Source organism: Centruroides sculpturatus, unplaced genomic scaffold, assembly GCF_000671375.1.
Source record: "Centruroides sculpturatus isolate CEXI.00-Female unplaced genomic scaffold, Cexi_2.0 scaffold821, whole genome shotgun sequence".
NCBI lineage: Eukaryota > Metazoa > Arthropoda > Arachnida > Scorpiones > Buthidae > Centruroides > Centruroides sculpturatus.
In genome coordinates, this window is record NW_019384950.1 from 238,379 (window position 1) to 262,038 (window position 23,660).

Sequence of the window (23,660 nt, forward strand, 5' to 3'; positions counted from 1 at the left end):
ACTTTTTACTTAATTATAAAAGCTTTGTTGTGAATGCATCAAGTACGTAAATAAATACTGTGTACTTTTAACCTCAACTGTACTGAATGAATGGCTGATGCTGAGGTGATGGCAGAACATTGCAGCAAAGAAGGAAAGAACTGCTATAAAACATATCCTATGATGCAGCATTGACATCAGCTTAACTGTTGGACCTCTTCCAGTTGTCATGAGGACCCACTTCTCATCACAAATAGCATGCGACAGAAGGGTTCCTGTTGCAACCTCTGCAGATGAGATCTCCAAATGTTGCTGCTGGTAAGGCATCAATTCATATGAAATTTCGTCTTTTTTCTTTTATCTTATTCATCCTCATCAGGTGTCTGGAAATAGTAGTGTTATTCAGATAGGTCCCAGGACATTGTTTTGCTTAAGGTCTGTTTCTATGACAGCCTTCAAAACAATATCCAAAACAGCAAATGGCAGCTTCCTGTGGGGTCATTTTCCATGTTCAGATCTCCACTCCAAAACTAAGGCAGTCACTGCTTGGTGATGGTTTGAGTTTGTGTGACAAGCTGTCACAGTAGCATTACCAAAGGCCATACATATGTTTGCAGCTGCCTCAACTCTTTTGTATCAGTTTAAACTCAAAGCATCAGAACATATATGTTATGGGTTTCCAGCATTGTGAAAATTTGCATTTGGTTGCTGTGGTCTAAAACATTTCATGTGGGACATGATATATATGAACAATTTCTATGGTTGCTATCTGTATCACCAATGATAAATACCAAAACAATAACATATGTAGTACAGAGAAGAATAAACAAAAAAAAATTTACATATAATGTTACATTGCTTAAGTGTTGTTTTACACCACAATCTCACCAGTACTGTTAATGAACTCTGTTGCAAGAACTTGTTGTTTGCAATTATAGAAGCAATAAGAGGGTTTACAGCAAAAGTGCTCTTGAAAAACATATGAACAGTTATTTCTTGTTGAATGGAATTTTATTACTTTGTATGGTTACCTCAATAGCTCTGCAGCGCTGGTATAGAGCAGATGAGTTTTTTTCAAATATTCTATGCTAAGCTCGTAACACCAAACACTTCTAATACACTCTTACAGTTATGGTTTATTTTTAGGCCTCTTCTCTACAATTTTACACTATATACATAATATACTGATAATTTGCAATACAGGTCTGTTGCTCGGTCAACTTTGGCATTTGATATGGACCTCTTATAGGAATTTTTTTTAACCTAAACAGTAACTTATGTGTTAGTTTAAGTGATGATACTTTAATCAAAAATTGGGTTAAATATGGATGTTTATATTTAATTATATTTTTATAGAAATTGAGTGGTACAATTTCTAAAACCTGTATATAGTATATTTAAACATTGTGACATTAGTTCAGAATAATAAATAAAATGAGTTTTCTTACAAAAGTTGCTGATAATCAATAATAGATCAACACTTGCCAAATAGACAAATGATCTATTATTGACAGGCAAAACAGGCAGGTAACGCGTGCATTTTTTTTTTTTATTTTAATAATTGTATATTTAGAGAAAAGACTTTTAATATACTCTATATAATATGAGAAAATAAGATTAAGTGATTTTTAAAAACTTAAAATATAATTTTCTTTAAGATTAACAACACTTATAATGATTTACTAGAATGGCTTTAAAAATCTGGAATTAAGTACTGACTTAAAAATATTTTGTAAAGCATTATATATTACATTTAATTAATAAACTTGGGCGAGATTTTACAAATTTATAAATTTTTATTTTAACGAGAAAATATAAACTATAATTATACTTAGAGGATGCAACTCTAAATTATTATTATAACTAAAATACGATAGAAGACTTTTTTATAATTCTGGTTCTGATATAGTGTTTTGTTTAATTTATATTTAATCATTGTGAATGTTTAAATATATTTTAAAAAAAAATAGTTAAAAATTTGATTTCTTGTAGCTTTCTGATAGTTATGTCAAGAAGTTGCAAGAAAAAATTGTTACTTATAACTGTTATGCATTTATACATAATTTAAAGCATTTCCAAATTATATAACATTATAAATATTTGAGAAATCAGTAATTAGGTTACATACACCAAAAAAATAGCAACTTNTCTTCTTTTTGCTTACTTATCCGGAAATGCGAAAGAGGCGTTATATACACCTGATAAAAAGGATTTGAAGTGGAATGGATACTTTAATAAGTTGTCATATCCTACGATGCCCATCTTCTGAAAACATTCTGCATAAAAAGTCCATAGATTATTGTTGGAATCACTGCAGAATATTTTTTTTAAAGATCTGAATGTTTATAATTACTTGATGCTATGTTAGGATTATTTGATCACCATTTTGGACTTTTGAAAGAACAGCTTGAACTTTTTCTGGGTAATGAAGTAATCAAGGAACATTTACTGCAGTGATTGATGACAGAACTAACATTTTAAGTAGCATGCTTTTGGAAGCTAGTAGAATATTGAGACCAGTAAATGTTTAAAGGGATTTTACTGGAAAATATTTTATGTTAATAATCTAATTACTGACTTTAATACAGAAACACAATTTTGACTTCAATTTCATTTTATTATCATTTAGTGATCAAAACAAAATTCAATTGCTTTTTATAAGATTAGAAAAAAAAAACTAAAATATCTACGCTAATTTCATTTTAATATGTTTAATACTCATATGGAGAAAACTAGAAAACAAACATAAATTTTATTTTCTTTCAAACTTTATTATGAACTTTATTGAATAGCATTTAAGAGGTCATATTCAGAGATTCATTTTCTCGTCAGCCATGTTTGTGACAGATCTAAATTAATCTTTTATCTTTCTTATCAATAATGTCTTCATTAAAGCAAAATATTCTAAAATGTAGGAATCTAGTTTTGTGATACCAAAAACATTGTATGTTTTTAGTCTGTTTTGTTTTAATTACCAATATAGAGTTGCTTATTCCTTTCTTTAAATAATCATAATACCATAAATTCTTAAAAGAATAGCACCGAGAAGAATGGAACACTTGAAAGATGTGGCAGATGAATGTGTGTGAAATTTTTTGTTCTGTTGAAAACTCTTTCCCTCCGTGTATTTTTTAATTAAATTTATTGCATTTATATTTAAATTAATATCTAGAAAGTTTCTTATTTATTTATTAAAATACAATCTAAAAATATAAAATAGATTTCTGATTTATTTAAAAACAAAAGAAAAGTTTAGTAAAGAAATGAATTCCATCTAAAAAGTGAAAATATATCAATATTCTTCTGTGATATCCATATATTTGATTTCTTTTAATTTCAACACACTTTCATTATTATTATTGAGTTTTTGGGCTGCAATTTGAAAAAATTGTAGACCTATAAATTCCCATTGTTGTCCATCTATCTGTCTTTCCTTAGTCTTGAGAATGGAGTTAGATGAAAGATGATACCAGATATAGAAATATAACAAGCAGGAGGCCTCGATTAACTATATAAGAACTTTCAATGCAAACTGGAAGTTGTTATTTCAATTCAACATTTTCCCCCAAAAGGTATTAGATTAATGACCGGCACAACTCTATTAGTAAAGAAAAAGTATGATGATTCGCACGGGCAAGCCACTACTAATTTGAGGTGGAGAGTATATATTTTAAATTAAATAAATTAGTATATCAAACATCTCAAAGCCATATATATATATAACCAAATGATTGCCTTAATTACTTAGTATTTAATCAATAAATAGCAGATTAATAGCCCGATTATTTAAGGCAACCGTTTGGTTATATATTTAAATAAATTAAAAATAAAAATATGATTAAAAATTGCAGCCTGGCATTGTGACGATGTCACAATAACTAATTGCTTGTTATAAAATAGTTTTTAACGAGTAGTATCATCTAAGTTCCATTGGTGATGTTCTTTCAAGAGTTTATTACATAATCTTTTTGATCACTCATTTCTATCTTAAGTCTCTTTAGAAATTCCAGGTGGACAATGTTCTTTTATTAAAATATGAGCAGATATTCAGTATACAGTTGCCTTCCTAAAATTAATGTTTTAAAATCTTTTCTACAGTCTTTAACATTCTTCAGCTCTGACTGCAAGAGTTATATACTATGTACATGTATTTTAATTAATTAAATTATCTCTCAATCTGGCTATAATACAGTAATAATAAATGGAGTTATCTGATATTTTATTCCTTTTAAAATATATAATTTTAATGTGCAAATATTATTATATTGTACAAAAATTAAATTCTTTGACATGATTTTTACTTGTTACTTAAATATTTTTGCAGTCAGTTGCTTTTTAAAATCTTAATATTGGAAATAATTAGTTAAGAAAACAAAGAGTTAGAATTTTTAAAATAATTCCTCTTGCATTTAATTTTAGAACAGTTTCATATAATAAAATGCATGTCACAGATTTATTCACTTAGTTTTTATTGGAAATTTTCTTATTTTTTAGTTGAATTAATATTTTTATTCTTCTAAAATCAAAATTACTAACAATTCTCTGTACATAAGTTTCTTTAATTAATATTTATTTTTTTAATATATAATGATTTTTTATTTATTTCAAATGACTCATTTCTTCCCTGTAAATATTTGGATGTGTGTTCTGTTTTTGTAATTTCTTTTTGAAAATTCTCATGAATACAGGAAAAACTTTAATATTAATTTAATTTTAATATTTATTTTGTTGAGTGCCATTCTGGTTCCCCACAGGAAACAAGAAGCTTATTTAACTGTGCAATCTCCAAGCTAGTAAGAACTTTTAATTTTGTCTACCAATGAATTTTTAAAGGTGACCCGAACGTTCTACTTCATAAGAATATGGAGGAGAAATGAAGTTTAAACGTCTGGTTAGTTTCTTGTCCGAAAAGAAAACCACAGATAGGTCCGCTTAGTACATATTTTAATAAGTACTTAAATCCAGATAAATAATACATTTTAAATTTTTGAATGAGTAAAAAAGCTGTCTGTATTTTCTAATAATGTTTAAATAAGTGTAATTTAAATTAAAAATGCTTTTTAATTTAATAATAAAAATATAAATGCATGATAATTTATTTTTTAAATTTAACTTCTTTAAGGTAAATTCTTCAAAATTATCATTATATACTTTTTCAGACTTAAATCTCAGCTTACAGATGAGCAGCTAAAACAATACCAGTCACTTCAACAGACGAGTCTTCTTTTTGCTTACTTATCCGGAAATGCGAAAGAGGCGTTATATACACCTGATAAAAAGGATTTGAAGTGGAATGGATACTTTAATAAGTTGTCATATCCTACGATGCCCATTAAACAAGAGCCTTTAGATTTTAGTATGGCAACTTCTGTATTTCATTCAGCTAACGAAGATAATCAAAATATTTCAGCATTTTTGTTAGGAGATAAACAAAAACAATCAAAAATGATGGAACGCGAATGTGAACCAGAAGAAGGTACGTCTAAAGAAGTAAACAAAAATTCATTATTACTGCAACAGATAAAACAAGAGCCTAACACAAGTATACCAAATGTATCAACGTTGGTTAAGAAGAATGGAAGAAAAAAGCAACAGTTATTTGACAATAAGTAATACTTTTTTTAAGTACATTTATTAATTCAGATCTAAATACTTTATTTAATATTGCTGTAATATTTAATAAGAATTTGTATATAGTATATGAGGCGCATTCAAAAAGTTCCCAGAAAGTTATTATTATTCATAAACAGAATGCTATATTTATAATTAATTGATGTGAGCCTAAATTTGTTGACTTTTTTTTTATCAGTTATCAGGTATTCAAGTCTAGCTCCATCAGACATTTTTTTTATTCCCAAATTTAAAAGACATTTAAAGGCGTCTGCTAGTAGTTGATAGACCAAGTAAAACATTGTAATGCAGTGGCTAGAAATAAAGATCACTGATTTCTATTGGAAGGGCTTAGAGTGGTGGTGATACTATATAGAAAAATGTTTTAACTTAAGTGGAACATACATTGAAAAATAAATTGCTAAATTCATTTTGTTGTCTTTTTATTTACATTTTTTTAGAACTTTATGGGTGTCCTGCATATATAGTAATAAACAGAAATGTGTTGTTAGTATAAAACTAAAGTCTCAAGTTTCAAATTTCTTAAACAAAATACAGAATAAATATGAAAGACAGATTATACAATGAATGAATTTTTGTATATTACAATAACATTCATTCATTACACATTATATAAAGTTGTATTTAGTAGACTTTTTCAATTCCCAATATTTAAGTTTATTATTTTTAATAATTTAAATGTTGTAGACACAAATTTAATTCAGATAGGTATAATTCAATTTCTGTGTCAATATAATCTGTAAGCAGGTATGCACAATGACGAAGATAAATTCTGAGAAATATGTCATTGGGTTACTTTTTTGCTAAGCAAATATCATAGTGTAGTTAGACAAACCTATATGGTGTAGTCTACTACTATTATAACACTAAGTATTGTGTTTCTAAACATAGAAAAGGTATTAGTGGCTACAGATTTATTAGTTCTATTATATCTTATGGAACCACTTTTATTAAGCAGTATACACTTGTAATTTTTTGTAGTATTAGATGGATATTTCTTTAATAATACTGAGCCATTGTTTTTTGAAATGATTTGTATTAAAATTTAGTCTTATCAGATAATCATTTTTAAGTATAATAAACATCACAAAGCCCAATACATGGATACTCAATCAAATGATAACCTTAAATAAATTGGGTTATAAATCCACTATTATTGATAATTAAGTACTAAATAGAAGTAGACATTAGGTGCCCTCTCTTATCTAAATTAATAATTATTAAATAAACTATTAAAATTATAATTTAGAATCATCTGGAAGAAAATAATTGGCCTAGAGCAGGACTTGAAAATTAAAAATAAAAATATGATTAAAAATTGCAGCCTGGCATTGTGACAATGTCACAATAACTAATTGCTTGTTATAAAATAGTTTTTAACGAGTAGTATCATCTAAGTTCCATTGGTGATGTTCTTTCAAGAGTTTATTACATAATCTTTTTGATCACTCATTTCTATCTTAAGTCTCTTTAGAAATTCCAGGTGGACAATGTTCTTTTATTAAAATATGAGCAGATATTCAGTATACAGTTGCCTTCCTAAAATTAATGTTTTAAAATCTTTTCTACAGTCTTTAACATTCTTCAGCTCTGACTGCAAGAGTTATATACTATGTACATGTATTTTAATTAATTAAATTATCTCTCAATCTGGCTATAATACAGTAATAATAAATGGAGTTATCTGATATTTTATTCCTTTTAAAATATATAATTTTAATGNTTATCTAAATTAATAATTATTAAATAAACTATTAAAATTATAATTTAGAATCATCTGGAAGAAAATAATTGGCCTAGAGCAGGACTTGAACATGCAACCTCTGCTTGCCATGCAATGCACTTGCCAATTGTGCCACCTGTACCCCAAGCAAGACTTCATTTCCCGATGTATTTAAATTTAGATATAACAGTTACTTTTGCAGTTACTTATGTCGCCAGCTGGGGATGACAACTCCTCTCATGGCCTAAGTACATCTCCACAATGGCACTCAGCCATTTGGGGCATAGAAGTTGTCCCCAGCCAGTGACGTGAGTAACTGCATAAAGTTACATCTAAATTTAAATACATCTGGAAGTGAAGATTTGCTTGTGGTCCAGGTGGCACAACTGACAAGTGCATTATGCAGCAAATGGAAGTTGTGGGTTCAAGCCCTTCTCCAGGCTAGTTCTTTTCTTCCAGATGATTCTAAATTATAATTTTAATAATTTACTAAATAATTATTAATTTAGATAAGAGTGGGCACCTAACATCTATTTCTAGTACCAAATTATTTAGTATTTAATTATCAATAATAGGAGATTTATAGCCCAATTTTTATTTAAGATGATCATTTGGTTGATAGCTGTAATTAATAATTAAGATAACTATAATACAGGGGTGCACAACCTGCGGCCCGCGGGCCACATACGGCCCCTTATCAATGTTTATGCGGCCCGCGGACGGTACAGGCCAAANTTTCTACAGTCTTTAACATTCTTCAGCTCTGACTGCAAGAGTTATATACTATGTACATGTATTTTAATTAATTAAATTATCTCTCAATCTGGCTATAATACAGTAATAATAAATGGAGTTATCTGATATTTTATTCCTTTTAAAATATATAATTTTAATGTGCAAATATTATTATATTGTACAAAAATTAAATTCTTTGACATGATTTTTACTTGTTACTTAAATATTTTTGCAGTCAGTTGCTTTTTAAAATCTTAATATTGGAAATAATTAGTTAAGAAAACAAAGAGTTAGAATTTTTAAGTGTTTTGTTTAATTTATATTTAATCATTGTGAATGTTTAAATATATTTTAAAAAAAAATAGTTAAAAATTTGATTTCTTGTAGCTTTCTGATAGTTATGTCAAGAAGTTGCAAGAAAAAATTGTTACTTATAACTGTTATGCATTTATACATAATTTAAAGCATTTCCAAATTATATAACATTATAAATATTTGAGAAATCAGTAATTAGGTTACATACACCAAAAAAATAGCAACTTTTATTAATTTTCTTGCTTATATATTTTTATATAAACCTTTTAGAACTTATTCAAATTTTCCATGAGCTTCTGAAAACATTCTGCATAAAAAGTCCATAGATTATTGTTGGAATCACTGCAGAATATTTTTTTTAANAACATCTGCCATTACACCAGACATAAAGATTGCCGCCAGCATCCAATCTCAGCCATCGCATTAATCGCTTGGAGGTCCGGCCCCCAGTCAGTAAACTTAATCCTAATTTGGCCCTTCTTAACAAAAGGTTGTGCATCCCTGTATAATAGTTAATTTAACATAACTCAAAACATTAGTCACAAACTTACTTTTGTTCTGTAGCGACTTACACATCACATTTTACATTTTAGTTGAAAGGCAATAAGTGAATGTAAATGTGTAAAACATTCATCTGGAAAACTTGAGAATCAATATCTTAGGTCTAAGTTTTATGTAGAATAATACATAAGTGTTTGATAATTTTCTGGTTTGTTCTAATATCATATTAATATTTATCAATTAGATATGAATTCATTAATACAGAAGATGGTATAAAGCAAGTTAAACAAGAGAAAATTACAGAGAAGTTTAAACCTAAAAAGAAGGTTGATAGATTTGATGGAATGTCTGAAGAAGATGTGATGAAGAGAACTCTTCCTGATCATTTGATTCCTGGTCTAGATATTTTAATAGTAAGTACATACATAATTATAATTTAGTCATTGTTCTGATATGTTTGGAATACCAAATTAAATTAATAATTAACACATTTGGAAGTAATGTCAAATGTCCCCATAGGAAGTAATGTCAAAAATTTAGTCATAGGAAGTTGTGTGTCAAAAAATTTTTTGTTACTTATTATGTATGTGTTATAAACATGAAAAATATTTAAAATATACTAGGACATTGCACAACTCTGTTGAATTGCAATAGAATTGAAGCTGAGCCTGAAAGAAAGAAGTGATCCCTGCACCTGTTAGGCACAGAAGAGGCAATCCTTGTACAGTACCTGATGGAATGGATGTTGTCATTGTAATATCTTTATATATTGAAAACAAAATCATAGACTCCTTAGTTTTACTTTCCTGGCTTTGTTATAGATAACAGAGGGAAAGTATGATGATTGGAAAAAATACCCCCCTAGATTTTTACGTTTTTGAACTTAGGTGACTTTGAAATATTGAGAAATGCAAAAACATTCAGTTTTTTTCTATATATATGGATGTTAGTTTGTGTGTGGGTGGCATGATTTTATTTACCTTGTTTGAACCTTAACTCCTGTGCTTTCGAAAAATTCTGAAATTTTGCAGGAAGATTTGTGTATTAGATTCATGCTATTAGATTTTGGTGGTTTAAGGTTGCCAGGGTGGGGCAATAAAGGGTGGTCGTGTATCATTTCTTGAGTAGGGTCAGACTTAATGACAATTTTACTGGTTATTACCATTTACAATCTTTTATAAAACCCACCCCTATCCTCAAAATTAAGCTTTTTGCCATTTTATAATAATTAAAAATCTAAACAGTTTTTTTAATGAAATATTGCAACAGATAGCACTACCAGAATTCTTAAATGTTGCTGGATTTTTTACATTTAAATGGACTCACATTACATTTCTGGATTAATGGAAAATGACAAATTTTTTCAAAATCAATCTATTAAATTTTCAGAATGAACTTGATTCTATAAACCCATGATAGCAACCATGAAACATTGCATGACATTGCTTTGTTGTATGCACTCTTGCAACAATCTTATATCTCAAAAACAAAGTCACAGACTCCCATTTTTTATTGCATTTTTGGATTCCGCATTGCAATTAATGGAAAATGGCAACGTTTAATCAAAATCTATCAAATGGATTTGATAGTTTTGGACAATGAACACAATTCTGTAAGCCTCATAGAAGAAGCTTTGCTAATGCTATGCTTCAAATATATTCTTAGAAGTATACAAGAAACAATAATAATACTGGTTTTTTTTTTTTTTCTTAAAAACAAATCTTCTGAGCCAGAAACACAGCAAACTTTTAAACATTTCATTGCTACTACTTTCAATATGTAATAATTGGAAATATTACTTTCAATAAAGACAATGGATGAAACAAAAAATAATGTTAGAAGAATCTGTAATTTTTATATTTATTTTGTGAATTAAAGTTAATTTTAAAAACCAATTTAATTAGTAGTATAAAATTTATTCATCATATTGAAAGTAACCATGTTAAAAGGTTTTATATCACAATATAACTTATATACCAATGATGATTAATTTTTTTAATTTAAACTGGAGATTCAAAGAGGATTTTTATTTATTAATAATTAAATCAAAAATTGGAGATTAGAGATGATGATGATCTAAGGAAATTAATAAAAATTAATTTAAATTTTTTAATGTTAGGTATTTGTAAATATTTTCTGTGTCTTTGATAATTTGTACAAATACTTTTAGAATTTACATTTCTAAATAATTATCAGTGATACATATATTTTCAAAGTAGTTTTAAATTAATTTCAGTATATTAATATTTCATTTATTTGTAAAATTATTTTTTTTTCAGATTGGAATCAATCCTGGTTTAATAGCTGCATTTAAAGGACATCATTATGCTGGTCCTGGAAATCATTTCTGTAAGTATCATCATCATTCTGAATTTTTATATTTATAGTTTTAAGTGAAAAAAAGATGTTTAAAAAATATCTATGAAAAGACATCATGTAAAATTAGCTATAAATTGATTTAGCTCTTTCTTTAGTGATGTAATAATCCTGTATTTGCTGAACTTCCAAGATTGTTTCCATCTTTTAATTCCATTATATCAGTATTTCCCAAACTATGGGTTCATGTTTTTACTCAAAAACGTCAGCTTGTGGCATTGCAACCAAAAGTTTTTGAATTACAAAAATTTTGTGTAAAATTATAAACTACAGTTTACTGCTGCCCTTTAGCAACCAAAGCACACTCACTGGATGCTTGTTTCTAGAAATTTCCATTATCATATTTAAGCAGGATCACTTCTGTTGAGTCCAGTCCAGATATAACAGTGAATGCATAAACTTTAAAGCAATCTACCAAAGTAACTTATGAACTGTGTTAGTTGCTGGTGGTGGACATAGTTAATGGATTGGTCACAGTTAATGAAAGTGAAATGTCAATGTTACTCCCAGTATTTATTTTTGTTTAGTACTTATGTTAGTTAGTCATCTTTGTGGAAATGCATAACATTAACTGTTATGCATTTCCACAAATGTTTGAGGCTGTTAAATGTCTTTGTTGTGAATCTTTTTGTATTGAATCAAGGCTAAGTGGTTGTTAAAGAAAACAATGATGGCACAAAATTCTGGAATTGAAGACAAACAGAATGGCAATGGATGAAATGGTTAATCTAAAAAATAATAGTTGAGGAAGAAGAACTTTCAATGAGTTCTAAACGATCAAATTGGAGCTTTAACATTTTACCAAGAGCAACGAAAAAGCTATGTACAGTTCATATCTAATTAGTTTTTTTTTTAATTGTTCAAGATAATAAGCAATATTCAATTGATAGATCTTTACTGCTTCCAGCAATAAAGATGGTTGGAGTTAGATTAAATGAGAAAAGCTTTAAAGAAATTAAAATGATACTGCTTTCCATCTTTACACACAATTTATGAAATGTTCCAGTGGACAGAAGAGGAACTATTCCAAAGAGATGGACTGTGAAGTTAATCTGAATATTACATGGACTCACTGCAATATTAACAAGAAAATGTTGCCACTGAAAACTGTCAGATGTTTTATAAAGCATTTTAAACGCTTCCATTGAACTAATGAACTTTATCAATTCATCTTGTGCTTGTTTGAAAAACTGAAGAAATGGAGTATTCATAAATTACTTCGGAACAAGACATTGGCTTTGAGGCTCTTGTTGACAACACTTGTAAAACTGCATGACAAAATGATGTTTTTGGATTAGAAAAATAATTATGCAGGAGTTTGCTTTGATGAGGAATTTGTCCTGAAGCTTATGTATTTGACAGGCCTTTATGAAATTAAACTGAATATGTGGTTAGAAGGAATGGGTGAATCCAATATATTTACAGTTGATAAAATTTCCAGTTTCATCAAAAAATTCATGTTGCAGATGAAGAAAATTGAAGACCACAAGTATGACTGTTCTGAATCATTTGAAACCTTAATCATCATTAATGAAGTGAAATCAGCTAATTAGTATACGTCTCACAAACCTCACAACCTCTGCATACTTGAAAGTAATAGAAGAAAATTTTGGTGATTACATTCTTAAAGAGAGGGGGGGAACTGAGCAAAAAACCTGGATTGAAAATCCAATTAGGTTGATGTAACAAGTGGAACACTGACAAAGGCTAACAAAGAACTCACTGAAATATCCTATGATACCATGTTAAAATGAATATCAAGAAAAAGATTGAAACAGTCGTGGTTGTCTATTTAACAAATATATTCAATACTTTCTACTGAAACTTTGAAGATACTCCTCCCTTATAAATCTTTGCACTCCTTTGAATTTGGATTTCTGGCAGTGGTAAGAATGAGATTCAAATTTTGAAGTACACAGTACACGTACACCCTATAACAGTAGATACGTTCCAGTTTTTATGAATGCATTTTCTATGAGTCCAGCCAATCACAGCCTGGCATGTATGCAGTTTACGGACTATGGCTGTTTGAAAGGTTTCTTCCATAAAATTAATCGATTCTAAACTAATTCGACTCAACATTTCCAAAATACATATAATTTTTTGGGAATAATCCATATAAACTATGCTATAAACAAAAAATTGTAGGATTACTTACCGAGCATGCACCGTTTGACTACACCATTGCTTAAGCTTGTTTTCGTCGTGGAGCTTGTCATCGAATGGCGCTTGCATGCTTCCTGATAAATTATTTTTTTTGCAAAAAATTTGCTGAACTTTGGAGACATCATTAATATAAATATAATTTTTATGGATGTTAAATAATAATTGGTCCAATGGTTTTTACAATATCTGCTATTGGTCTAGATTTGACCAATCCTGTTGCGACACAAGTCGGTGATGACGTTTTACCAAATTATGCGAGTATTTTTAGCATGTTTGTACGAATACTGTTGCAATTTTTTTGCTGTGATATAGGAATCTGAACTATAGGAACCCATGTTATGGGCGGTCGACTGTAAATACAATTGTCAAACTCCTTAAGCCTAAAAATGACTCGTCTAAATTATTTAATAAATTATAAAAATTATAATTATTAATTTCTATAAGAGATGGCACCTAACATCTACCTCTAGTACCAAATTATTTAGTATTTAATCATTAACAATAATGGATTTATAGCCTGCTTATTAAAGCAGCTCATTTGGTTGATTATCTATGTATTGGGCTTTGGTATGTGTATTACTATATAAAGAATGAGATTTATACTTAAAACTGATTTATTATTGTATATGTAGATAAATATTTGTTTAAATTTGTAATGAGTTAATTCTTTTTTCAGGGAAATGTTTATTTCTTGCTGGGTTAATTCCTGAACCAATGACAGCACTCGACGATTATAAACTTTTAAATTATGGAATTGGATTCACAAACATTGTAGCTCGTACTACTAGAGGAAGTAGTGATTTAACAAGGTTATTGACTTATAAATTTTCCCAATATGATGATAAAAATGTGTGTAATTGACAATGTATTACATTTTTATTTTTAGATAATGAATAGTTACTAGTGCAATATTTCTTTAATATCAGTTTTACATTTGCTTCAAAGCAATAATTGATAAAATAGTTTCAATACAACTACAGTAGAGCGTCAATTATCCAAATGCCAATCAACCGAAAGCATTCCAGTTGGACTGTGTCGTGCTGAATCAATCATTTTTGATACTAGATTAACTTTTAAAGTATAATTTTTTTTTGTTTTTATATTTTTCAATATATTTATTTTGTTTGTACAAAATAAAGATATAATTTTTAACAATACAATAGCCACGATTATTATAATAAACATTTTTGTTAAGCTTAACATCAACGAAAATTCAACACGAAGCGACACATAATGGAGAAAAATTTAAATGTGGGATATATATGAATATACTATTATTGGGATATACTAATATATACTTTATTAATAATGTATTTTTTTGTACATAATTGGTTATCCAAAAAATTGATTTTCCAAACAACACCAGTCCCCAATTGATTCGGATAATCGACTCTCTACTGTGTTCATTTTCTATAATTTGTTTTTTATCTACTAATCAAAATTTCAGAAATTCCAAAAACTCTTAAGATTTAACTTAACATAATTCATTCAAACATAAGTGAATAATAATTTCTTCTTATAAAAGTGAACTATCTAACAACAGTTCTTAAATACATTATATAATATATTTTACTGAAATAATTATTATTTTAGTCATATATTATTTTTTTTAATATCCTTGATATTATATTTCAGTTTAATATATGTTGTTATATCTTTTGTTTCTCATTTCTGTTACTAAACGATAAGAAGTAAAATTTAATACTTAAAATTGGTTAATTGATAATGTAGGAAAAACATTTAACACTTTTTTATCTCCTTAAATAGCCAAAGTAAAGTTTTAAACAATGAACATCTGTATAAGAATAAGAAATATTTCAAGATGATTTTCTCACTAGGAAGCCAAAACATTCCTTGATAACTGTTTTATGTTTTCCTATGAAAATTTACATGCACTTATATTGTATGTTGCAAAACAAGGTTGTCTTAAAGCAATATTGAAAATGGGTCTGTAAAGAACCATAAAGCAATAAGAAAGTTATTGAGAATGTTTGGGTTTCCTATTGAGAGAATTATCCTGTATAATATATACATGACTTTTTGGAATCAATAGCTTTTTTTATTTTTTTAAACAAACCGTTTAAATGAAAGTAATAGAAATTTGGTAACAAATACAGTATAAACAAAATTTGTCATTTAGTATTAGCACTTATCTATAGCACTAAATGTATACATATTCCATACACAACTGTTATAAATGCTGAGATAAGCAGAATAATTTCCAATTTGTAAAGAAACTTTTTACTAAGTAAAGTACTTCACTTGGTCTATACTCAACACCAAAAATTGGTATTTACATTGTAATAGTTGTCTTGATGTATACCTGGAAACATTATTCTATTCATATATAAACATCTCTAATCTTAATAGTTATATTGAAGCTAAATAATTGCCAGATTAAATCAGACTATATTATTGTTACTATTAATAATTAAAGAACTTTATAAATTATTCAAGTAAATATTAATTTGATTATAATTATTAAATTTAATAAGAGATGGCATCTAACACCTACCTCTAGTATCAATTTTTTGGCAATCATTTGGCTTTAATCATTATATTCAAAATGTAGAGGCAATTCAGAGGCAAATTGGAAATGCAGTCTTTCAACAAGATCCATGCATATTGCATGCTCCACTGTTGCTTTGGGTTTGCCAAAGTTTAGTAAGTCTTAGAGTTGCTCTCAAATTTACATGCTAGACAAGTTGCCAATGTTTATGCTATAAAAGGAAGACTAGAAATGTTGTTATATGCAATTGCAGGATATGCATAAATTTATGTCCTTTGCATCTTGTGCAGAATGATATTTCCAAGTATACAGTACAGAGAATACTTGTTTCAGTATCTCGGCTGAATTTGTTATAGATTATAGTTATTTAATACAAAATTTTTTTACAAATTGCAAATGATTCTGCTTCTCTTATTGTTTGAAAACTGCATTGTGTGTACACATACCCATTTAATTCCATGAGTAAGGTGTAAAAATGGTATATAATACACATGCATAGGTGTTAGTTATGTAATTTTAGATGGGTGTGTGCATTAGGTGTTAAGGAATGTTACAGGAGTGGGATGATAATTGAAAGGTATAAAAATAACATTACATAATTTATGGATGATTCCTTATAGAAATAAGTAATACTTGCTGTTATATCTGTCAGCTTTTTTGTATTTTTTATTACAATATTTTTTTACTAATTTTCATTTAATGAAATTTGACTTAACAAAATTGTTTTTCAAAAATATTATAAACAAATAATTGAAGAATTTTATTTAAGAATTATTTTTAATAAGTAAAATAATTTGACATGGTAAAGAATTCAACTACTCCATTTTTTTAATGTAATCACTGACCATTAAAGCTAATTATATTATAAAAACAAGGTTGAATATTTCTACATAAAATGCAGGGATACATAATTGTGTAAATTTAATTTTCAAATATTAGAAAAATGTTCTTAAATTTTGTTGTTGTGAATGACAAAACTAAATTAGGAAAATTTATTTTACACAGTGTTATGTTCAAATTACTGTGATGTAAGCGTTGAAGATTAATTGAAGGGAATCTGAAAGTATTTTCCAATCAGTTAAACTTTGTTCAAAATAAAAATTTTTTTAATTGAAATAAAAGTTTTTAAATGTTTGCAAATTTCATAACTAAGATAGTGTAATTGGATTAAATCTGGCCTGGCCACCAAATCAGTTTTGGCATTATTTTTGGCCAGTCCTGGATAACATAGTCTATTAAGATGCAAAAATCATACAAAATTGATATCAAAGAAATTTTCCACAGAGAAATATTTTAACTGTTGCTGTCAGCACTGTGTTCTGAGCTAATATGTTGACTTTATTTATGATTGCAGCACAGTGAAAAGAGCATGAACAGAAGCTAAATAAAGAAAAAAAAAGTGGAACTTGCCCTTTAAATGGGTGATCATAACTAGGTCAGGTTATTCTTTTAGAAATTTTTTGAATAAACACACTTAAAACCAAAACTTCAGCATAAATCTTTTAATAGATGTGTAAACGTTTTTAGCCATCTTAACAATTAAATAAAATACTTTCTTGTTATACTATAAATGCAAAGATAAATGTTGCTGTTTAATTTATAACACCTCAGTGTCTAATATCAAAAAGAAAGTTAACCTGCAACATTGTATTAGTTATTTATTGTACAGTAATGTTGTGTAGTATGATTATATAATACTGAATTTACACGAGAAGAGTTAATCTCTGATGATGCCTTCAAACCTGTGTAGTTTTTATCAGTTGAACAGAATGAAATTTGATAATCTAGATCAATATTTTAACACCCTTTCTTCAATTGCATTAACCTTCTTAGAGTGGATTAGTGACATGAGTCACAGCATTAGATCTAAATAAATCAAGTTTGTATAAATACCATCTTAATTTATGTTCAGATACTTGTGCTTATCTTAATAGTGATAAATCTTACACAAAATTTAAATCATTTAACCAGAATTTCCACTAATTGTAGTCCCAATTTATTTACCCTAAAATGATTATAATAAGCAGATTCTACTGTACTTTTTTTTTGTCACTGATTAAAACAGTAATACCTTGATTTAACAGACCAATTTGGGTGAGTGGGTGTCATTAAAGCCAAAAATCTGTTATAAGTTTTCCAAATGCCTATGTTAAAAAATTGACAAACTAGTTACTTATCTGTTTTTGCTTATGAGACTCTTTGATACCTCATCAGGATACCTCATCAGGACTGGCTACGCCATGTTTTGTTTGATATGGAAGCCGCATCAGCGAGATTTGTTTAAAAGTAGGTCACGTGAGTGGCCACATGCACGGACGATTGGATTCGGGGTGGAGGAGGTCTGAGAGACGGTGCACCAGAAGTGAATCACTCAGATGCCAGGTTAACAACTAATAACGATTTAATTTCAAAGAAAACATGATACAGTTTACAAGTTAGTAAAACATTAAATTTAAGGGATCTATAGACATAAGTGGATGAGAGAGAGTTTACATGAGGTTCACATGGCAATAGATACCTGAGGTTGATGATGTTCGAAAGTGGTCTGATGCTCGTTGATGGTTGACTCATTATTGATCATTGTAGCAAGATTTCTTAGTCGCAGGTGATAGTTCATCTCTGGAATGCGTAACAGTAGACGAGGAAGTACCTGTAAGAACTAGATGTATCCACTGGAACTAGATAAGGCACAGTACTAAACAGTTGGATGAACGGACGACGACTGACTAAACTCTCAGCTACTTGCTATATTGAACTGATGAAATTGAGACAGTAGGTCAGAAGGTTATGAGAAAGTGTTGCTTTCAATGCTGAGAACTTGGCAGATGAATTACTCCCAGGTGTGAAAGTTGACAGTTATTCAACAAACTTTTATTGTCAAGAGGTTATGTTGTGATTTAGTTATGTTGTTAATAAGTTACATAGTGAGTGCAGATTCTCACACTTATGTAGATACATATGTGTAATTAAAATTAAGTACATATGAGAAGTTTAATTTTACAGAAAAGTTTTCTATACATATTGTTACTTTTGTACTCACTATAGAGACTGAGATTGTAGTAAACAAGTGCATGATCTAAATCAAAATAAACAAACAAACACTTTTTGGAAGATACACTTTAATTGTATTTAATTAAGAGCAGTGACTCTTATATTTGAAAAAAAATAACCTTATTCTTTACTTCACAACTGAGTGCATAGGTAGACACTGGGCATCTTTAACATCACTCTTTATTCAGGAATATCTTACACACTGATACTCATCACCTATGCACCCAGTTGTGAAGTAAAGAATAATTAAAAGAAGACACTGTTTGGAATAAGTCATATAAAAATGAACAGGTTATTTTTTTTATGTTATGTGGACTGGAAATTTTGTCCATTAAATTGTGGCTTTACTGTATTTTGAATATTAGTATATTATATTGCATAATTATAATTTTTTTAAAGAAATTTTATGAGGAAATGAATTTTTGGACATATGATAACTTTCTGTAACATCTGATTAAATGTTTTTTAATCAGAAATATGAAATTGGTTTTTACAATATTACTCATATTATTACACTAGCAATTATTGCAACTTTTTCTGTAAGATTACAATTTGAAATTAATTCATAATTTTGAAATGTACAAGCAATAAATTTTTCTATACAGCATGTTATCTACATGTATTATTCAAGAATTATTTGTCGGATGATTTTAAATGTTTTTTGTACTGGAATCATAGATACATCTATTTGCAATAAAGAAAGTGGAATCTGCTTATTGTAATCACAGATATTGCTATCAGCAGTTTAAATATTATCAGAATTAGTATGTCTCAAAACATAAATTAAAATGTTTATAAAATTTTACTTACTGTAATCAGAGTTTTAGGTATTTTTATCATTATCTTCAGATAAGTAGGCATTTTTAAAATGTCTTTTCATGCTGTCAGTTTTACATGTGACTGATAATACACTGTTAGTTTTAAGTAGTGCTTGAAATAATGATTTAAATTATTGACATTAACATTTACTTTCATTACAGTAGTTTAAATTGCCAGTATTTTTTATTTCAGTTACACTATTATTAATTAATTAACGATTAATCCAAAATTTAATTTTTAATTGCCTTTACATGTTTTAATGTCAGTTAATAAAACCATGATTTATGCTAATTGTAATAGTCCATACTTACATGGGGCTGTCAATTAATTGTGTGTATAGTTTTTGAGTCAGTTGTCAAAACTGGCAAAAGTACATCGTTATCTTTGTATACAGTAGTGTACTTATGGTTCCTTTTGTACAATAGTTCAGGGACACCTCTGACATTGAAGAAATGGCTTAGAAGATATTTGCAGAACTTTTTTTTAACTACAGTATAAGTTTATTAGCAAGTAGGCTTATAAGAATTTGTACACCACTAATACCAGTGTGAAATCCGCGATTTTTACGCCGATGTCGGAAAAATCTTTGTAAACAACTCCGATGGAAAAACCCACTCTTGGTGAGAAGTATATCGGAGGTCACCGATTGTTTTCACATTATGATGGGAAAGTTGACAGTTAGTTGATCGGAATGCACCGTAAGTGTCAACTGAAGTCGATCACGTGCCTCATTTCCCACGAATAACGTATAAAAGCTCGAGTCCCCGGAAGCTCAGGGCGATCCCTCGGAAGTTATACTTGGTAGATGTGCCATATTTGTCTCCATACTCCGGACCGAAAGGACATACGACCAACCACAGCCGTTTGAACTTCCATCGCCATTAACGAACATATTCAACGAACGCATTTTAGACATATCGGCATACAGGTATCTGTACTTTTTAGAGCTTTGTGAACTCTCTCTCAGACTAGCAGGTAAAGCTAATTAGAGCGTCCCTTTTGTACAGTGAATTTATTTAATCGCATTTAACCTATGTATCCTAGCTTAGTTATATAAATAAATGCTTGTTTTGTTTTTAAACCTGTCTCCTGTCTCTGAAGGACACCTGCCGACTTACCGACGCACTCCCCACTCAAATTTTTGCCCTCCTAGCCATCCGACTAGCCGAGAACGAGTGGTCATTTGGGATGAGCCCAGTGGCCCACTGCTAATCTCACACCAGTAAAAAAGGCCACATAGACATTGTCTTGACACTTCTCTCCTCATTGTATACAATGATGTGCTTTTTGTGATATTTCTCCTCCTTAAATTATACATGTAATTTACAACTGATAACAACATTTATCTCTCTCTCAATGAAAGTTTCTTTTTCATTAGAAAAGAAATTAAAGAAGGTGCAGAAGTATTACTGAAGAAATTACAAAAATTCCAACCAAAAATTGCAGTTTTTAATGGAAAATGTAAGAGAGATTTTATTTTTTAAATTAATCAAGTTTTAAATAATAATAAATTGTTTAATTATATCAGTGATCTACGAAGTGTTCTCTGGTAGAAAGACTTTTGATTTTGGAAGGCAGCCAGAACCTGTTCTAGGAACAAAAGTTGTAAGTTCAAATTAAAATCTATTTTAAGTAAGAAACAAATTAATTTTAATTGATTATGATATATTTTTAAAAATTTTAAATAATTCTTAACATTTGTGGCATAAATATAATGTTGATTTCACAAACTTTGAATTTGAAATTAAATACTTTATTAATTCAGTAATTTTTTAAAACCATTTATACATTAAACAAATAATGAGTAGCAAAAATTTTCATGTGTGAATATGAATGTTTCATTTAAATATTTTGGTTGCTTTTGTAAGTGTAGGAAATAGTATTAAGAAACAAAATAGCACGTCAATTATTACTTAATTGTCGTGTGTGTTTATTGTGGTTTGCATTTCTAAATCAATATGAGTCATTCATATTTTTCCACAATGTTTTAAAATCTTTCAAAATGAATGCTACCATTTTAAATTGTAATTATATTAATTATTATCTGAGAGGTATGTGATGTACAGTACACCAATCAAGAGTAACTGTCTGAGTTTCATTTCCCATCTGCATTCAAACATCTTATCTACCTCTGGGCTCCTCCTAAGTGCTATAAAATGGCACTCTGCACCAGAGAAGGTTTTTTGTATTCTAGTTCTATAGCAGCTGTAGAATTGTGGCTGCTGTGGGAGGAATGACAATGGATATGCTGTAGTGAGCATAGGAAAAATTTGAGTATCAGTCATATATGTGCCTTGTGATAAGGTGCATATGTTGAGAAAATGTAATGGGCAAATCTGAAACTTATATTCACTGTTTATTTTTGTTAAAATCACATGTACTATAATTTTACAATATGTTGTTATTAATATTAAAATTCAATAAAGTAAAAACAATTTATTCCTAATAAAAAACTATTCATATTTGAAGGTCTGATAGAGCATAGAGAGACATAATAAATGATGTCATTGACTATTATATAAATATAATCAATACAAAAATGAAAACTGTCTGTACAGCCAAGGTTTTGCAACTATTGTTTTAGTGAAAAATATAGAAGTCATTGCTGATGATGTGTCACCATTTTAAATTAATTTACTATATTAATCATTGCTATAATATTTTTTACTTTCTTAACATTGATTAGTATACCTAGATTTGGAAATAAAACTTATTAGTCATAACCAAAATTATATGATTATTCTATTTAAAATTTTATAGTAAACTATGTTTAACAATTTTTATCTTATATGGATTTTTTTTATATAGTTATATTATATGAAATTCCCTATACTACTATTCATATTTATATAAATCACAAAAAAGTAAAAGTTAATTGAAAAAGTTGTTCACTTTATACAATATACTTTTATGTTTCACTTGTTAAATTGATGATGTAGTTCTCATATACTGTTATATTCCAATTAACCCTTAAAATAACTGGAGTATATGAGAACTAATTAATAATAAAGGGGATAAGAAACTAATCGTTAGACATATAGAATTTAGTTTATTATGTAAATTTAGCATGACATCTACATGGTACAGTTTAATTTAAATTATAATTTACAATAAAAACTAATTTTTAAACAACAAAAATAAAGGGGTATATTATAGTTACTCATTGTGGGTGATATAAGTGCTGATCTAATGGCTATTCCAACATTATATTATCCCTCTGTAAGGCTTGAAGTAGGGTAGTGTTTTTTTCTAGAGCTGTCGAATATTGAACTATTTCCAATCATTCTAAACAGTGGAGTTTAACTCTTGGTTTAGAGCCAAGCAAAACATTTTTGCTCAGCCCTCTCTTTAGGCAAATTAAGGATTTCTGGATATTTAACAAAAATCATTTTCACTTTTTTAGTCAGTGATGTAATTGGTTTTGCTTATTTCATACATAATTTGTGCCATCTAAACTTTCCTCCTTGTTAGTTTCTTGCTACTTTTGTGAATCTGTTGAGGTGATTCCTGTGCATATCTTCTGGTGTTTGTGCAGATCTTTGCTTAGACAAACTTACTCATCTGTGTTCTCCTTTTTTGAGCACCAGTGATGTCCCTCAGTCTTTCTTTAGAGATCAGACTTCTACAAGGCTTTCAATGGATTACGTGCATTTTTTCTTAATTGCATATCAATTATGAACACAATCCATAACTGTTGTACATTACATAGTAAAGTAATAACTTTATATAACTAGTTTTCATATCATTATCAAGTTTATTCTCATTTTTTTTTTTTTTTTTTTTTTTTTTTTTTTTTTTTTTTTTTTTTTTTTTTTTTTTTTTTTTTTTTTTTTTTTTTTTTTTTTTTTTTTTTTT

The 23,660-nt window shown here is 28.5% G+C and overlaps 1 protein-coding gene across 3 annotated transcripts in view; it reads left to right on the forward strand.

The window, feature by feature from the left end:
• Positions 1 to 23,660, forward strand: part of LOC111632264 (G/T mismatch-specific thymine DNA glycosylase-like) — a 51,257-nt gene that overhangs the window by 22,305 nt on the left and 5,292 nt on the right. For 2 of the 3 annotated variants that reach the window (XM_023376658.1, XM_023376659.1), the window contains 6 exons: positions 5,139 to 5,588; positions 9,129 to 9,297; positions 11,164 to 11,233; positions 14,103 to 14,235; positions 21,184 to 21,266; positions 21,334 to 21,410. In XM_023376658.1, the coding sequence (XP_023232426.1) occupies positions 5,139 to 5,588; positions 9,129 to 9,297; positions 11,164 to 11,233; positions 14,103 to 14,235; positions 21,184 to 21,266; positions 21,334 to 21,410 (982 nt within the window). Of the gene's footprint in view, positions 1 to 4,610; positions 4,871 to 5,138; positions 5,589 to 9,128; positions 9,298 to 11,163; positions 11,234 to 14,102; positions 14,236 to 21,183; positions 21,267 to 21,333; positions 21,411 to 23,660 lie in introns of those variants that run through there. The other variant, XM_023376660.1, reaches the window with a different exon arrangement.